Source organism: Armigeres subalbatus, chromosome 3 (assembly GCF_024139115.2).
Source record: "Armigeres subalbatus isolate Guangzhou_Male chromosome 3, GZ_Asu_2, whole genome shotgun sequence".
Taxonomy (NCBI): domain Eukaryota; kingdom Metazoa; phylum Arthropoda; class Insecta; order Diptera; family Culicidae; genus Armigeres; species Armigeres subalbatus.
In genome coordinates, this window is record NC_085141.1 from 129,968,413 (window position 1) to 129,986,347 (window position 17,935).

The window sequence follows — 17,935 nt, forward strand, 5'->3', positions numbered from 1 at the left end:
CAGAGAAGTCATGAAAATTTCCAATCCGAAAATTGCCTAGACCGGCACCGGGAATCGAACCCAACCACCCTCATCATGGTCTTGCTTTGTAGTCGCGCGTCTTATCGCACGGCTAAGTATCGAATCGTACTTCAATTATATCACTGTTCAAGGAAGAACAAGAAATAATATTATAATTAATTTGCTATGATTTATTATAACATCTTTTGAAAACAAAATTAGTAAATTTTTGTCCATCTCCACAGAATACATTTTAACAATATGTATTGATAACACTATTCTCCCTATCTCTATCCAGGACTCTGCGCCGCCCAGCGAAAGGATCAGGACGACCCGTGCAAAACCAAATCGAAGGTGGTGGGTGATGTGACATATTGTGACCGATACTGGGAGTGTATCAACAATCAACCGGAGCTGTACGACTGCCCCAACGGACTGGTGTTTGCCGGGAAGCATCGGGGCGTGACGGAAGGATGCGACTATCCATGGCGATCGGACTATTGCGAGGGCAAGCAGTTGGCAAGTAAGTGAGATGTGTAGACAGCTACGGCTGAGATTGTTAGTGTCCACAGGTTTCTGCTAATGAGGTGATTCTAGGATATGGGAAAAGGTATGTGTGTTCGCTACTGTCAGTAATTAGATGAATAAACGTCGAGAATGTGTCCATTTCAACGATGCGCTAATTAGCTATAAATACCGTATATCAGAAGCAAACATATTTGTCCAATTCTGACCCTTCTAGGTATAGGTATACTTTGACAGTTATTGGTTAATTATTTCAGGCTAGTTTCAAGAAAGATGATGAGGATTTAACTTTGAAGTCAATTTAGTAGAATGTTTTGGGTATTTCATTTTATATTTTTTTTATTTCTTTGTTATTTATGAATTTTAATTCGAAACTAGCTCTTCGAAACTAGCTGTTATTGGATTTAATTTGCATCTCATACTTAATCTCCAGAATCGAGAATTTTGATATGCTTTTAATTAATCCATAGAAAGACATAAATGAAAAGAAATTTGTTTCAAAATAAATGATATCCGTTGCATGATTTTTGGAATCTATGTGACAAAGATCTCTAAGCACACTAAACAATTAAATTGCAATAGATATCCATAATCACATTTCCATCAAATTTCACCATCTTGTCCAACTACAGATGGACCCATATCTACGGAACACTGTGACTGGCTGTATGGCATCTTTGGCCACGAGACATCCTGCACGCGTTACTGGACCTGCTGGAACGGAACCGCCACCGAGCAGCTCTGCATCGGCGGTCTGCTCTACAACGAAAATGCCCACAGCTGTGACTGGCCCGAGAACGTTGACGGATGTCAGAAGCATCGTAAGAGTTGAATGAAGATTTATTTTCGTCCGGCATGAACAACACAAAGAAATGTATTTTTTACGCTGCCCTTGTTTTCATTGTAGCCCTTTGCAACGATGACGCTAATGGAAACGTACCGCTTGGAAAATCCTGCAACCGTTACTGGCAGTGCCAGGGTGGGTACCCACGACTCCAGCGGTGTCCAGCTATGCTTGTATTCGACCGACGAAGCCTGCGTTGCGTTGTGCCTCCGACCGAGGATTGTGACGTCCCAACCACACCGCTGCCATTCGAGGGTGATCTGGAGCAGGGCAAGGTATGTCTCACGTAACCAACGCGTAGTGGACGGATTCGGATCAAAAGTTGCACTTACGTAAATGAAAACGGCCAAATGTTACCCGCGAAACTGATGGAAAATTTACGATTTTTGTTGCAAATACATAACAGCCAACTTTTTTTTTTGCAAACTCTATATTGCCTCTAAACCTGAATCCATTTTTGTTCACCACACCTTGTTCTTGCAACCAAGCAACACGTGCCACGCTATGTCTGTGCGGTATAATGGAAACTTATTTTCGACCATTAATGTTGATTATCATTCCTATTTTCATTTTCACCAACCCGGGTCAAATTACACCATCATCGGACAACGTTTTGGCGACGCGGCGATATCCAACAGGGTAATGCCATCTCGAATCTGCCACCGGGCGCCATCCAGGGCAAACCCAGCGGAGGACGGAACAAAAACTAAACTCTCGTGATAATGACTGCACCGAGGAAATGTTCGTTAGTTAAGGATTTCCTCGTCGACATCGGTCCCTCCGGAGCAACACAAACGGCACGGCACTAGGATGTAACCTACAGCAGCAGCAACATCAACGACAACAATAATAGCGCTGGAAGAAAATTGGACTGTCCCAGTGCGGTTGCCTGGAAAAGTTCAGAACATCGCTTTAATATGACGATTTATTTTCCAAAAGTGGCCGACTTCCATCCAGATCAACAGCAACGTAGCCGGCATCTTAAACTCGGGTTACAAGCTCCACCCGACGGCGAAGATTCTCCTCAAAGCAGAAATCCTAAAGCACGTGCAAATGAAAACTTCATAAGTTTTGTATATAAATAATATTTTTAATTGAAAATAATGTTTATACTATTATTTCTCACTCGTTTTTATTGTGCTTTATTATTTAAAACCAGAAAATGAGAAAATGAGTAAGCAGCGTAAGATAAATAAACCGGTAGAACACAGAACTCCACTTTTGTCTTTGAAAGATGTTTCTCCTTTTTCGCACGATGCCGACTGTAGCGGTTATGAGGCTGAATGGAAAACGACAGTGTTTTCCCGCCAACAAGCGAAGCTCTATACCAGGCCTGCCAACTCTCTTCAAGCCACGGGCCAATTTTTAGAATTCACTATAACTATAGATAAATTCTCGAATATTTTTAAAATAATCAGTGTTTTGTTTCATTTTCTAGGACAAATAAATACGATTTTATTGCGTTCCGCACAATCTGTTTTGTTTATTTTGTTCTCATGGTTGCATTAGAGATCATTTGATATAGTCCAGTTTTCAGTTTTTGAGGGAACCCGATAAAGTTGATTGTCTTAATAACGAGCGTCAATACTAGAGGAATATTCGTCGTTTCCGTATATCGATTCTTTTGATCAAAGGTGACCCAGTCAAGGGCTGCAAGCCTTTTTGATAAAAAAATGAAATTTGAAAATAAAATCTTTTGGTGAATATACAATTGCAGGGAAATGTCGCTATATCTATGTGATTGCTTTTTATTCATTAGAATTGTCATAACGCCATTGTTCTTTCCTGTCATTATTGCTGGTGCTCTATCAATCGTAAGGCCACTAAAGTTTCCGAAGGAGAAAAAAGTTCCTTTACACAGGTCTTAAAAGCCCTTAGGTTTTTCCTGTTAGTTGTTCAATACATTTAGATCAAAGCTGCCAATTTCTCTGTCATTCCAATATGACCTTCAATTCCTCTTATGAAGACAGCCACCTTTGCCATGATTTTCATGTCAGTATTTTCATCGTTTGCGAGAGAGTAGAATATAAAGCAGACGGCTTTTTCTCGTAATGTAGCACTCAAATCTTCTACGAAAACTTTTACTCTTTACTCTTTTACTCTGTTACATCGTTTACCGTGTTCCGCGCAAACTAATGCTACTGAAGGAGGCCATTTCCTTAGAACACAATGTCATGATGTTAACAACAACCGAAATGCATTAACAAGTTCTCCGTCCTGGAATGGATTTATCCGTTTTACCAAAATCTTACTAACAGCAAAACTGGCCCGAACTGCATTTTCTGACTTTATATTTGCCCGAGTGAAGAGAGTTTGTTGCATTTATAATCCACTGTACCAGTACCAATAATTTGAAGCCATTAATGGAAATTTGAATTGATCGAGCGCCCTACCTTTGAAGCTCTATCAATTTTTGTTTCCATCCTGGGCCAAATAAAATATCATATTTCATAGAATGCTTGGATGCAGATATTATTCCTTCAACAAAGCAAAACTTCCCGAACAAATTAGCAAACCGACCATAATTTTTTTTCAAACTGAAAATAGACTGCACTGGCTATTTTTTTTTATTGAAAACGCGATATTCTACATTAATCTTTTGTGTATTTTGCAATCATTTTAAATAAAATAAAATATAAATTTTTGTTTCAAATTAAAATAAATGGTTTTGCAGCGCAAGATTTGACATAAAACTTACGTATTTAATAATAAATTGTAAAAAAGAGCTCGAGCCAGATAGAAAAGCTGGCGGGTCGATTATAAAGTTATTACACTCCGCGGGCCACAAGAAATGGAGCCGAGAGTCGCATCTGGCCCGCGGGCCGTATGTTGCGCAGCCCTGGTCTATACATACCAATGTGAAGATATCGCAGACCAGGATGGAAAGTTTTTCAGCTTGCTGTGACAAGTTGAACGATTTATTATCTTCACTAATATGACAGTTTTATGACTTTTCAGCGAATGAACACTGAGAGAGACTTTAAGTATAAAATGCAACGCAACAACCAACAAAAAAATCCAATCCTTTTCTTTGCTTCTCAGAAAATATCAATTCCCGAAATAGATTTGACGAAACTGAACTTTCTGTTTTGACTCATCCCGGACATGACTCATAGGTATTCCGAACACTTGCTTTGAAATGGCTATTTCAACTTATTTCTCCTAAATCTTTCCATAGAGTATAGAGTTCCATAGTGTTTGTAATCTTTATCCTCTGTTTGGAAACCGAAAAAAGTTTCATTTTCCTCACATTCTCATAAAACGGGGTCCCTTCTGTATATAGACTCATATGGACTAATAGTTGGTTGACTGCGTGAATTCCCAGGGAATATATTGTAGGGGAACTGTTCCGATCTTCATCTCACTGTACATATATCCATCTCATCGCTAAACAAAGAAATATGGCACCAAATTAGTCGCTTCTTTTTTCATGGAAATAGGAGCTATGCGATGAAGTGGCGAACCGTTCCCCTATATAATGTACTTATATTAAATGGAAAATTATGGTGTGAAATTTCCCGAAGGCATTTCATAGAGGCAGAACTGAGGCTTGATTTTTTTTTAAATAAAATATGCTCACCTACAGGTTCCCCACAGGTCGCCGGTAGTTGCTAATCCGTAAGCAAATAGCCATTTATTCGATGGGAATTAGTGAAGAAAGAATTGTACTGTCCATGATCGCTTATCATTCATTTATTTAGTTCACATCTTAAAAGATAACACTGAATCAACAATTTGACGCCACAATATACGGTTCAAGGCCGCATCTCTCTATCCTCGAATGCGCCCCACGCTCGCCAAGTCGTTTTGCACATGGTCTGCCCACCTCGCTTACTGCGCTCCACGCCGTCTCGTACCTGCCGAATCGAAAGCGAACACCATCTTTGTCCGGTATTCTTGCAACATGCCCTGATCAACGTACTCTTCCGTCTTTAGCTACCTTCTGGATACTGGATTCACTGTAGAGCTGGGCGAACTCGTGGTTCATGCGAACTCGTGGTGCAGCACACACGCACACTCGTTGCCGATGATGGTAACCACCGATGCGAATCATTGACGATGATGATATTTTGTTGATCGTTCTACTCCGCATGCACTTCAATCCTTCTCGTTGCCGATGCAGTTCACACGCGCACTCTTTGTTGATGATGTTGTACACCGATGCGACTCACTGACGATGATGATTCTCACTGGTCTCTTCTCAATCGGCGATGCACGTACACACAATCCTTGATGAAGGGTTGCGGCTCGTTTTCAATGACTGGCCCTGCTCAACGTAATTTTTGTGGGTGTGAGATGTACAATACGCCGACCTACTGCCTACTGCCTCAGCCAGACGTACTGTTGCTTTAGCACTGCCGATGATGTGACAAAGTTCTTACTACCGTCGGGAAGCGCTAGATTGAGCGATCTCAATAAAGGGCCCTGTAGGGTGAATGGAATTAGGTGGCTTCCAATCATAAAAAATGAGCTTTGTTACCTTCTCGGAGAGCCTTTCGTGATCTTCGCGGATCGCTTAGTCGCTTGTGCGAGGACTCGGATGTTACCGTTGTTGCTGCTGCCTATGGGAAAATGAGCTACAACTAATCTCACGACATGAATGCATGCTTTACCTCCGTTGTAACCGCCTTTTCCCACGAAAAATGGTGATCTCTGGGAGAGCAAATGGCGTTGCTGTCCCTGGCCTTACAGGTTGCTGGATCCGTGAATGTCGTGATTTTCTTGACTATGTTTCTCCTTTACATTGTTGAAATTTACCTTCTGGGTGTTCCACCGATAGTGCGCCGCCGTTGGGGCGTCTATTCGCCTGGCCACAGATTGTCCCGCTTGTCACCTTGCTGGTTTTAACATTCGCTTTTCACACGTTTTAAGTTAACCGAGATTTCGTGATGGCGACTACGCAGGCGGACAGCAGCAAACGTCTGGTAAGGAATATATGTCTCCCTGGTTCTGATTGTGCGATCGTGAGAGATTGCTCATTGAGAGGATTGGGGTTGCCTTGCGTGATTGATTTGCAGGGCTGTACATATTCTATAGCAAATGTAGAGTGCGGCACAAAAATATCTTAATAGTAGAAATACTAGAATAAGAGATCGGCGAAGACGCCATCTTGTTTCCAATCGAACCATCAAAAGCGGTTCCATTTCGACTTGTTTACTTTTTGCATCCATAAGAAGCAAGCAAAAAGTTCAAGTGCTGCCAGTATCATTTTCACGATTTCATGCATTTTCATACGTTGCCATTTCGACAGATTTTCACTCCGCCGGTCTCTGGTTATAGTGTTGCTACTTAATAGTGGTTATACAACAAAGCCACAAATCGGCCATCTTGGAAACCACATGCTTTTTCTAGTTTTCTAGTGTAAAAAAACATCACCTTCATCCAGTGCTGCCGAATATTTACAACCCTGCTTCGAATGCTTACAAGTCCTCCTCGAGCATTGTCCATGTTTCATGTCTGTAGAGTACTATCGGTCTTATCAGCGTCTTGTACATGACACATTTAGTGCGGTGGTGAATCTTTTTTGACCGCAGTTTCTTCTGGAGCCCGGAGTAGGCCCGACTTCCACAGATGATGCGCCTTCGTATTTCACGACTAACATTGTTATCAGCCGTTAGCAAGGATCCAAGGAGGACGAATTCATTGACCACCTCGACCACCCCGTCTATCGTTGTTCAACATTGCGCTAGAAGGTGTCAAGCGGAGAGCCGGGTGTAACAGCCAGGGTACGATTTTCAACAAAAACATCTGCAAAGGTGGGAAAACTGTACACCCGCATGAAACATAAAGCAATAAAAGTTGGACTGATGGTGAATGAATCGAAGACAATTCTTGTGGGCGGAACCGAGCGCGACAGGGCCCGCCTGGGAAGCAGTGTTACGATTAGAGTTTCCTTGAAATCAATGAACAGATAGTGCTTTGGGACCTGGTATTCGCGGCATTTTTGAAGGATTTGCCGTACAGTAAAGATCTGGTCCATTGTCGAGCGGCCGTCAACGAAGCCGGCTTGATAACTTCCCAAGAACTCATTCACTAATGGTGACAGACGACGGAAGATGATCTGGGATTTCACTTTGTAGGCGGCATTAAGGATGTTGATCGCTCGAAAGTTCTCACACTCCAGCTTGTCGCCTTTCTTGTAGATGGGGCATATAACCCCTTCCTTCCACTCCTCCGGTAGCTGTTTAGTTTCCCAGATTCTGACTATGAGTTTGTGCAGGCAAGTGGCCAGCTTTTCCGGGCCCATCTTGATGAGCTCAGCTCCGATACCATCGTTACCAGCTGCTTTATTGGTCTTTAGCTGTTGAATGGTATCCTTAATATCCCTCAAGTGGCGGTTGGTTGGCTTCCATCGTCCGCTGAACTGACGTAGTCATCCCTTCCGATGCCTTGACATTAACTTTCTGTACTCTCAGCGCCATTTAAATGTTCCTCGTAGTGCTACTTCCACCTTTCGATCACCACACGTTCGTTTGTTAAGATGCTCCCATCCTTATCCCTGCATATTTCGGCTCGCGGCACGAAGTCTTTGCGGGATGCGATGAGCTTCTGATATAGCTTGCGTGTTTCTTGAGAACGGCACAGCTGTTCCATCTCATTGTACTCCGCTTCTTCCAGGCGGCGTTTCTTCTCCGGAAAAGGCAGGTCTGCTATCTCCGCTTCCGTCTATAACGTTCCACGTTCTGCCGGGTACCTTGCTGCAGTACAACCGCCCACGCTGCATCCTTCTCCTCTAGAATATGTCTGCAGTCTTCGCCGAACCAATCGTTCCGTCGACTTCGTCCCACATACCCAATGTTGTTCTCCGCTGCTTCGTTAATGACTACTTTAACTGTATTCCAGCAGTCCTCAAAAGGGGGCCCATCGAGCTCACCCACCTCCGGCAACATTGCCTCGAGATGCTGCGCGTATGCAGTGGCGACATCAGGTTGCTTCAGTCGCTCTAGGTCGTACCGCGGCGGTCGTCGGTACCGAACATTGTTGATGACGGATAGTTTTGGGCGCAGTTTAACCATCACCAGATAGTGGCCAGAGTCGATGTTAGTGCCACGATAGGTCCTGACGTCGATAATGTCGGAGAAGTGCCGTCCATCAATCAGAACGTGGTCAATTTGTGATTCTGTCTGCAGTGGTGATCTCCAGGTGTACCGATACGGAAGGCTGTGTTGGAAGTATGTGCTGCGAATGGTTATATTCTTGGAGGCGGCGAAATCAATTAGTCGTAGGCCGTTTTCGTTCGTCAGCCGGTGAGCGCTGAACTTCCCAATAGTTGGTCTAAACCCAAGTAATATTTCAAGTTTTATTCCGCTCTAGGAATGGTTTTCAAGATCAATTTATAAGATCTAACAATAAAACCGAATAATACACGGCAACCTTCTGATGACCTCTATAAGAGTAAGATATTACCAAGTGGCCCTCTCCAGATAACCACTATAAACCTATTATAAGAGCATTAAGAAACCCTTTTTAAACCACCCGCAAAAAAGGGAATTTGGCTGCGGCAGCTGTCAAAATGTTGATTTGAAAAAAGAGAAACAAAACTTTGCAGAAAAATAATAACAAAATGGGTTGTTGATGGAAGTTATGATGATGACAACAAAATAATATTTTTTTTAAGTTTGTTTTTTTTATTTATTACCATTGAAAGTAAGTGCGCTTTTAATTTTATGGTCAAAGCTGGCGAAAAAATAAGGTTGAACACCACGCGCCGGCAGTATAACGTAGTTCTGAGAAATAAATCGAAAATATTCATTACCACAACATCTAGGATGTCCACTAAATCGATTATTACTTTTGCCCAAACTATTAATAAATAAAATTATTTATCAGAAAACGTATGATACGCGGTGAAAATGTCGTTAAATCATGAATTTCAGTGATATATTTCACTGATTGCGAAATGCTACTTCATTTTCAATATGGCCATCGTGGAATTTGATGAGAAAATTTTCGCTTTTATTAAACACCGTCATAAACTCTTCGCAATGCAAACATTCTTATGGGTGTAATTCATTTGACCACATTATGACCAAAAATTGGAGCTTTATCCGAGCGTTGAGAATTAGATTTATTACGCTCTTTATCACAACCATAGATCTGCTCATATGGTCAATAGGCATTTGACGTTTGAAGCTTTTTTCGGCAGATTTATGAGAGGTTTATTGATAGCAATAAGAGCGCCAACAAAACTGAGCAAATAGCTTGGTGGTTGCTGTCATAAGTCTGCAATAAGAATGAGATAAATCCAAGAAGCATGGAAATTTTTTTTTTTTTTTTTTAATCTTGCGTTTATTTAGAAGGCTCATTTGCCATTTGGCGTTACGGAGCCGGATATGCGTTTTTTTGTACAATTCATTTTACAATTCTTGTGATTCTTACAACTAGAGTTAGTTTGGGTAGCCGACGTACACGCGACTGACTCGAGGTTAGGGATCACAAATACACAATAGGAATAGGAGGGGGTAGGGTTTTAAAATTATTGATTGCGATGTTGTTGCTTTGATTTGATGGTGGTTTTTGCATTGATCTGTAATGGAAGAGAAACAAAAAAAAAAGGAAAAAAGAGACAACGAAAAGAAGAGGACACTTTTAAGGGTAAATGCTACATACAGGGGACTCACAAAGATTCAAATTCTAACATCAATCTTTTTCAAAAACAGATAGATAAGGTTCATATACTCTAAATCAAGGCCCGCCAACACTTCCCTAACGGGTTTTATTTGTTTTCCTCGGACCCGGACAGTTTCAGTCAGCTCAGATCTGGTTTCACGATGCTCGACCCCCACACGACGTGCTCGATATCCTGATAGTTGCCACAGACACAGAGATTGCTTCCAGAAAGCCCAATTCGAAACGTATGTGCATTTAGCGAGTAGTGATTGGACATTAGTCTACACATGGTTCGAATAAAATCACGTCCCACATTCAACCCTTTGAACCATGGTCTCTTCGATACCTGAGGGAGAATAGAATGCAGCCATCTACCCATGTCTCCACTTTTCCATTTCCGCTGCCAACTGATCAAGGTCTCCTGATGAGCTATTGCAAAAATTCATCAAAGGCGATTTGCCGCTCGTAAATATCGCCTTCCATAGCGCCCACCTTAGCCAGGGAGTCCGCTTTCTCATTGCCCGGAATCGAGCAATGAGAAGGGATCCATGCCATGGTGATGGTATAGGAGCGTTTCGATAAAGCACTCAATGCTTTTCGTATCCCTCTTAAGAGATACGCTGAGTGCTTAACCGGCTTCATCGAACGAACAGCCTCCAGAGAACTTAGACTGTCGGTGAAGATGAAGAAGTGCTCAGCAGGAAGTAGCATGGAAATTGTTGCTTGGGAACTCTTCCTCTTGGCCAACCTGAGCGTTCAAATCTCCTATGATGATTTTGACGTCGTGGCTTGGGCAACTGTCGTACGCATGTTCCAGCTGCGCGTAGAATGCGTCCATATCATCATCAGTGCTACCGGTGTGTGGGCTATGGACGTTAATTATGCTGAAGTTGAAGAATCGGCCTTTGATCCTTAACCTACACATTCTTTTATTTATCGGCCACCACCCGATCACGCGCCTTTGCATATCGCCCATCACTATGAAAGCTGTTCCCAGCTCGTGTATGTTGCCGCAGCTCTGGTAGATGGTAGGAATACCTCTAAACGTTCGCACCATTGATCCCTTCCAACAAACCTCCTGCAGCGCTACGATGCCGAAACTACGGTCCTTGAACACATCGGCGAGTATGCGTGTGCTCATGATGAAGTTGAGAAATTTGCAGTTCCAGGAACCTCCCTGTCAGTATACGACCATATTTCCTACCGGAGTTGGTTACCCGATCTTCCGTAAGGTTGCTCGTCTCTCGGCCAGCGCCACGAGAAGGTAGGGATAGGAGTTGGTGGGTAAGAGGCTAAGGACCGCAAGAGTATCCATTGTTTTATGCGTTTAAGGTCCAATTTACTGTTTTTAACGTAGAAGGACAAAAGAAAGCCTACGATTATTCAATTCAGCCATGAGTTTTAGTTACTGATTTGGGAGCGTTTCAACTCACGCTTGATTTCAATCGTCCATGAGTTTTGAGATTTTCAGTTTTTCCCAACACTGCTTTTTCCATTCACCTGGTGAATGCATTTTCTCCTCCGTCGGCGTATTTTTTTCCGGGGGTGGTACGATCTCGTGCCTGGTTGTCTTGTCCATGACTGGATGATGGTTATTTGATCGTTAATGTCTTAGTTGTAAAGATTTTTACAAGGCCATACAACAGTTAAAAAGAACATAGGGTTTCTTACCCCATTCCCGGCCTAACATGCGTACGACTGCATTATTTAATTGATATTTATGACAGGAAACAACTTTTCCTTAATTTTGTGGGCCGTGTAATACTGTAATGGGATTTATTTCTGCTTAAAAAATAGCTATTCTTGCTAAATATCGTTTGAAAAAGTTTTTATTTGATTTGAATTAACTAGGTGTATCACGTATTTTAGTCACAGCGTTTGGTTTTCCGGCATTCTTCAATTCAATTCTCGGATGATTCAAAATCATCTAAATCTCTCATTCTCTCTTGATATGGTTGAAAATGGGACGTAAACAAAAATATGCACGTTCCACGACAACGTGATGCCAGATGGTATTATTCATAATAATTTTTATTTGGTTGAGAAGATATATTCACTCATCCAAATTTCTTCCACTTCTATCGAGCACTGTGACGGTTTTCAGGTAGGTGCTTATTTGATGATACCGTTTTGTAAAAGAGGAAAGATTCACTCCGGCTCAGTGGTGTTGCAGCGAAGAGCGAATGTTCGATATCTACATTTTTATTTTCTATAGTTGACTCAATTAGGAGTAAAATATATAGTTAAAAATATTAAACATAGTGCAAATAAATGGGAGACTTTTATAAAATTATCAATCATAGACCTACGGCTTCCTATCAGTATAAATCATTAGTTTTTTTGTGCAGTGAGCCTGGCATGGAGTCCATAGGCCCAAGTAGTGATTTACCCTACATATATGGCATCTTAAAATAGTAGAAAACTCAATCATATTGATAATATTCACATTTGTGGTGCTATTCTGTTGCTGAAAAACTCATGAGGCAAAACGCCTTTAAGATGGCAGCTCTTGAAGAACGAGCCATCACACGCGTCGGTGAACCAGCATTTCTGGTATGTCCAGTGCGTAGAGCGCGCCATTCAGGCCATTCCGAGAAACGTTTTCCCGGGAAATTAAATTTCCCTGGATTCTCGATTCCCGTCGGTACCCCAGATTCCGAGTCAATTGATCGGTGGAGAAAACACATCACTCTGGTTTTGCTATCAAGTGATATGCACTTTCGGAGACACTTATTTATTCGCTACATGAATTACATTGAGCATAAATATCAGCTACCTACAGAATATAACTCTTAATGGAATGTAAAACTTTTTCCACTTTTCCCACCCAACATCCCAACTTTTGCAGACGGATCCAAAAACAAACCGGTAGGACCAACCTATCACGATTTGCCCCGGTGCCCATTGCTTGTGGCTTGGTGGGGGAGAGGTTCAGTCTCCCTGCGGTTCGCGAAAAATGGGACAGAAAAGTTTGCTAATAAATTTCTCTTTTAATTAATTTTAAATTCAGTGGTAATTTTTGTGGCATTAGTTTAGCAGATTTTCACAGATGTAGTCCGTCTATGGTGTGGGTTCGAGCGTTAAACGAGGTGCGTCGACTTGAGGCGCGAATGGCGGTCGGCCCAGTCGGCTGGCTGCTTGGTCAAACAATTCTATGAAGGACGATGTTGAGTTGATGGATCAGAGCAAAGTTGCCGTTGGGTTTGAATATTTTGAGGTGGAAGCGCCCGATAACGGATGTAACTAAAAGTTTAATAGCTTTCCTAGCGGAAGCTGACATTTTGAGTGATGCCACAAAGGGAGATTCTTTCGCCGCCGTACCAATGAACTAATTGTTGAAGGTTGGAAAGTTTGGCGAAATCCTAATGAGATGGCGATGGATAAGACAATTAAAATGATTTCTGATTAAATGTTATTTTGTAACTAAGGAAGTCTTAGTGACTTGTTAGTTGAATGGATAATAAAGACTGACGGCAAGATGAAAACATTCTTCCCGAGTAGATCTTTTCTTAATTGTCATTCTCGTACAATAAATAATCGCCCTCAAAAAGATTGTTTTAAGACAAAAAGCTGATGTCACTGTGTGTATGCGCACAAAAAAAGCTCGCTATTTTTTGGCAATTCTCCCTAAATTGGCAACAGATTACATTCGACAAGAAATTTGTCTTCTACATAACATTCAACGGGGAATCCTATCGTATTGTTGGAAAATTTCCTGGTTTGGGCTATGGGCTTAGAAACCGGCCAAACGCGTGAACAAATCTCGGTCTATTTTTTAGCACTCCTAATAAGGCGTACGAGGGCCCTCCTTAGCCGTGCGGTAAGACGCGCGACTACAAAGCAAGACCATGCTGACGGTGGCAGGGTTCGATTCCCGGTGCCGGTCTAGAAAATGTTCGGATTGGAAATTGTCTCGACTTCCATGGGCATAAAAGTATCATCGTGTTAGCCTCATGATATACGAATGCAAAAATGAAACCTCGCAGTTAATAACTGTTTTTTTTTTTTATATAGAGGGATGAAGGCAAATCTGCATACAGACACCTGAAATTATCACTCAGGGAGTGGGGTTGGCGCGGTTGGCAGAAGGTCAGACCGCCGGACCCACTAAACCCACCCAAGCAACAGAAGGTTACTTGAGTTACCCTCTCTTCTAATGCACAATTCCCCCCGGGACTACCTTTCAGTATTACTTCTGTGGGGTTAATAACTGTGGAAGTGCTTAATGAACACTAAGCTGCGAGGCGGCTCTGTCTCATTTAAAAATCCGGTTTCACGAGTGTTTAATACTTCACGAATATAAATCAAGTCTATCCTTCGTTGAGTGATGCGTGGTCGTCCGAAAGCCAATTTTGTTTTGTGTATATAGAACATGGTCAAAAAATTTCAATCCCGTGCAAAATGTACGAAAAACCATTTCATCGGAAAGATTATACTAAGTTTTTCAGTTTCATTATACATTTTTTCACAAAAATTAAGAGAGAATTGAAAAGAGGACGTCATACTATCATACTTGTAGACTAGTAAAGACTAACTCCAAACGAGTGTTATCAAGTTGTACGTTGTTTCTATTTTAAACAGAAAGAAAACGAGACCTTACTACTATAGCTGCGTACAAAATTAAAACCATAGCCATTAACTGAAGAACTCTCATAGATCTTCCAGGGATGATTATATTGTTTAAACCCATTTCTCATAAACCACAGCGATGCAACCGGGAAAACTAGCGCAAAAAAGGGAAAACGCTTAACATTTACCAGAAGATGCAGCTTTTCTTATTTATTTAATTAGTTTAATGGTCACCTGCAAAGTGCATCTACCGTTTTCAGGAAAATAAATTGCCTGCTAGAGAAGAACCTACTACGGAGAAATAGCACCCGGAGCAGCCGGTTGGGCTATTTCTTACCGACTGGAAAGGAGATGATAATTGGACTGTGCGGAAAATGTTTTTTTTTTCTGCTACGCGTTCGGTCAGCAGTTGGTCCTCACTCTACGGAATGAATTGCGAGAACGGCGTTGGTTGCTAGATAGTGGCGTGTAATTTTCCAAATGAACAAGCTTCTGCCGTAGTTGGGAAACCGCATCCTTTTACATTATGCAATTGCTCTCCTGCCAGCAAGATTACGTGGGAAACCATCACCTAACGTGACTCCTTTGTTTGCAAGATTATCCACCTTTTAAGGGAATTATTCGTGTTCCGTGGAGTGTCTCGGAAAATTTACGTACGTTTGGCCAACGCCAAGAGAGCACCCTTTCCGGAATTGTTGTGTCCCAGAAATCACGATACCTACAAATCTTCTTTGTGGATGAAAAAAAATCTTCTAATGACATCCTGCTGAGCTCGCTTGTCCGTTGGTGAAGATTTTATCGCATTTGTTCGTTTCGGTCTGTTCTGTTTTTCGTTTTCATGCCATTTCGTTGGATGGCTCTGCAGAAAAGTAATTGCAGCATATGTAATAAATAATTTAACTATATTTTGAGGTATGATTTTTCACATTACACTACTCATCGACGATGTGTATGGAAGTTCTTTTAGGTAAGCTAGTCTGCTAAAATGAAGCTGAAAATGTTGATAAGAACATCCAACCAACGGAGATAGATTGAACGGAACAAAATCAACCGTCTTGAAATGATCTGACATAAGAAGTTTGACCTTCTCGGATCTGTTTGCATACGAGATATTATGCAAAATGCTTATTGCAAAGAATGTCTCAAAAAATTGTCCTGCGTGTTGTTGACTTTGTAGACCAACTCATCTAAACTCAAGCGTGATTTGAAAAATTCAGAACATTTGACTTTGACCGTACCCAGTTGTGAACGCACCAAAATACGAATTTTCAACTCTAACGTGAAATCTGTGCTGTTATACGCCAGCGAAACATGGTGTGTATCAGTGGAGAACACTCAACGGCTGCAGGTGTTCATTAACAGATGCTTGCGGTATATAATTCGGGCCTGGTGGCCTCACAACTGGATCTCAAACATCGAGCTCCATCGTCGTTGTCACCAGAGGCCGATAGCAACACAAATTCGGGATCGGAAGTGGGGCTGGGTCGGCCACACTCTACGTAGGGGCGGAAACGAAATCTGTAAACAAGCATTAGACTGGAACCCAGCGGGACATCGCAGCAGAGGCAGACCCAGAGGCTCATGGCGGCGAAGCCTCTATAAAGAAATTAAAGAAGTCGACCGAAATCTAACCTGGCAACAGGTTAAAGCGATAGCCGGGCAGCGCTCAGGATGGAGATCTTTCAAGTCGGCCCTTTGCACCACCGGAGGTGTACAGGATCCATAACTAACTAACTAACGTACCCAGTTGATATTGTAGACCAAGTGGTCCAAACTTCAGATTATTTGGAGAACTTCAAATATCCGATTTGGACATATCTAAACCGTAAATCATGCGTATGAGCTTCACAGGGTCTGTATAGACTCAATGGATTGCTATTGGTTTTGTTCAGTCCAGTTGACATGCCAGTATAATTGGCATGAACTCCAGAGTGATTTGGAGAACATAGAACAACAAGCATGGCTTCTAAGGACATGTATGGATAGTAGGGTGGTTCAAAAAATCGATTTTGCTCCACAATGCTCATCTGATTCTTTACCATGTTCTGAGTGTCCTCTGAAAATTTGAGCTTATTTGGATTGAAACTGATTTAGCACAAGTCGTTTCAAGTTTGCATGCAAATTAGTATGGGGAAATTTATTTTTTCATTATACTGTTAATGACGTTTCCCCTTTAGGCGCAGGTTAAAAGAAAACCTACATAGCTAAAAGGAAATCTCAACAGCTTTCACCCAACGAAAACCGCATGTTGATTAATCGTCCCAATAATTAGTAATCGATTTTAAGACAGGTTGCGAATCTTTAGTCATGATCGTTAATCTTCTTTGAGGGCATCACTGAAATGTGCAGTGCAACATAGTAGCCTGAATTTGTGTGTGCAATCTTTCGCGCCACGAGCAGCAATGTTGCCTGTTGATGAGTTATGCAATTAGCTCCAGAAAACCACAGTATAGATTAAATTCGATTACTAATTATTGAAACGATTAATTGAGATGCGGTTTTCACTCAGTGAAAGCTGTTGAGTATTCCTTTTAGCTATGTAGGTTTTCTTTTAACATGCGCTTGATGGGGAAGCGTCATTAACAGTATAATGAAAAAATAAATTTCCCCATACTAATTTGCATGCAAACTTGAAACGGCTTGTGCTAAATCAGTTTTAATCCAAATGAGCTCAAATTTTCAGAGCACATCCAAAACATGGTAATGAATCAGATGAGCACTGTGGAGCAAAATCGATTTTTTGAACCACCCTAATGGATAGTATGGACACCATTGGACCCTATTGGCTTTGAATGGCCGATCAGGAGAACTAAATAATTCCTTATTCTGGTATTTATACCTTACTCTGTTATGAACTAGCCTTGCATAAGAGGTAAAAAACCAAAAAATCATACCAAAATAAATATTTACAATACTTCGGGCATAACGTACTCTGTCACATCACAAATTATTATTCGTTTGGTATTGAAATACCTAAGCATGTTCTACCTAAAGTATTTTTCTTATTAATTATTAGTACTATTTTAAATTTATTCGGTATTTTACCTCTTAGGCTGGTTCATACCAATTTCTGTTTTCGAAAAACTTTCCGAAACTGACCTCATATTGTCGGAGGAAGGATCATCGGTTGGCCACATTTATATGGACGAAAATTTATCAATAATACCGCGCGTGAACGCTTTTGATTTTTTTCACAAAAACGTGCCCAAAAGTATTTCAGAAACGACAAATTACGAATGCAGTCAATATTTCCATAGATGTTCTTGTTCAGAGGTTCTTAACCTGAAGTACCGTGGGGCATCAAAATCTACTCTTAAGAACCTTATTATATGAAAAGTCACTAGAAAATAGGATCATGGGAGCTTCTACTTTTTAAGTTTTTCACAT

The 17,935-nt window shown here is 41.4% G+C and overlaps 1 protein-coding gene across 4 annotated transcripts in view; it reads left to right on the plus strand.

Moving 5' to 3' along the window:
• The window catches only part of LOC134220179 (protein obstructor-E-like), a 170,655-nt gene extending 168,073 nt beyond the window's left edge, over positions 1–2,582 (plus strand). For all 4 annotated transcript variants that reach the window (XM_062699164.1, XM_062699166.1, XM_062699163.1 and 1 more), the window contains exons 3-6: positions 299–523; positions 1,158–1,346; positions 1,433–1,644; positions 2,008–2,582. In XM_062699164.1, the coding sequence (XP_062555148.1) occupies positions 299–523; positions 1,158–1,346; positions 1,433–1,644; positions 2,008–2,079 (698 nt within the window). In that variant the 3' untranslated portion in view covers positions 2,080–2,582. The remainder of the gene's footprint in view (positions 1–298; positions 524–1,157; positions 1,347–1,432; positions 1,645–2,007) is intronic.
• Positions 2,583–17,935: the final 15,353 nt, after the last annotated feature.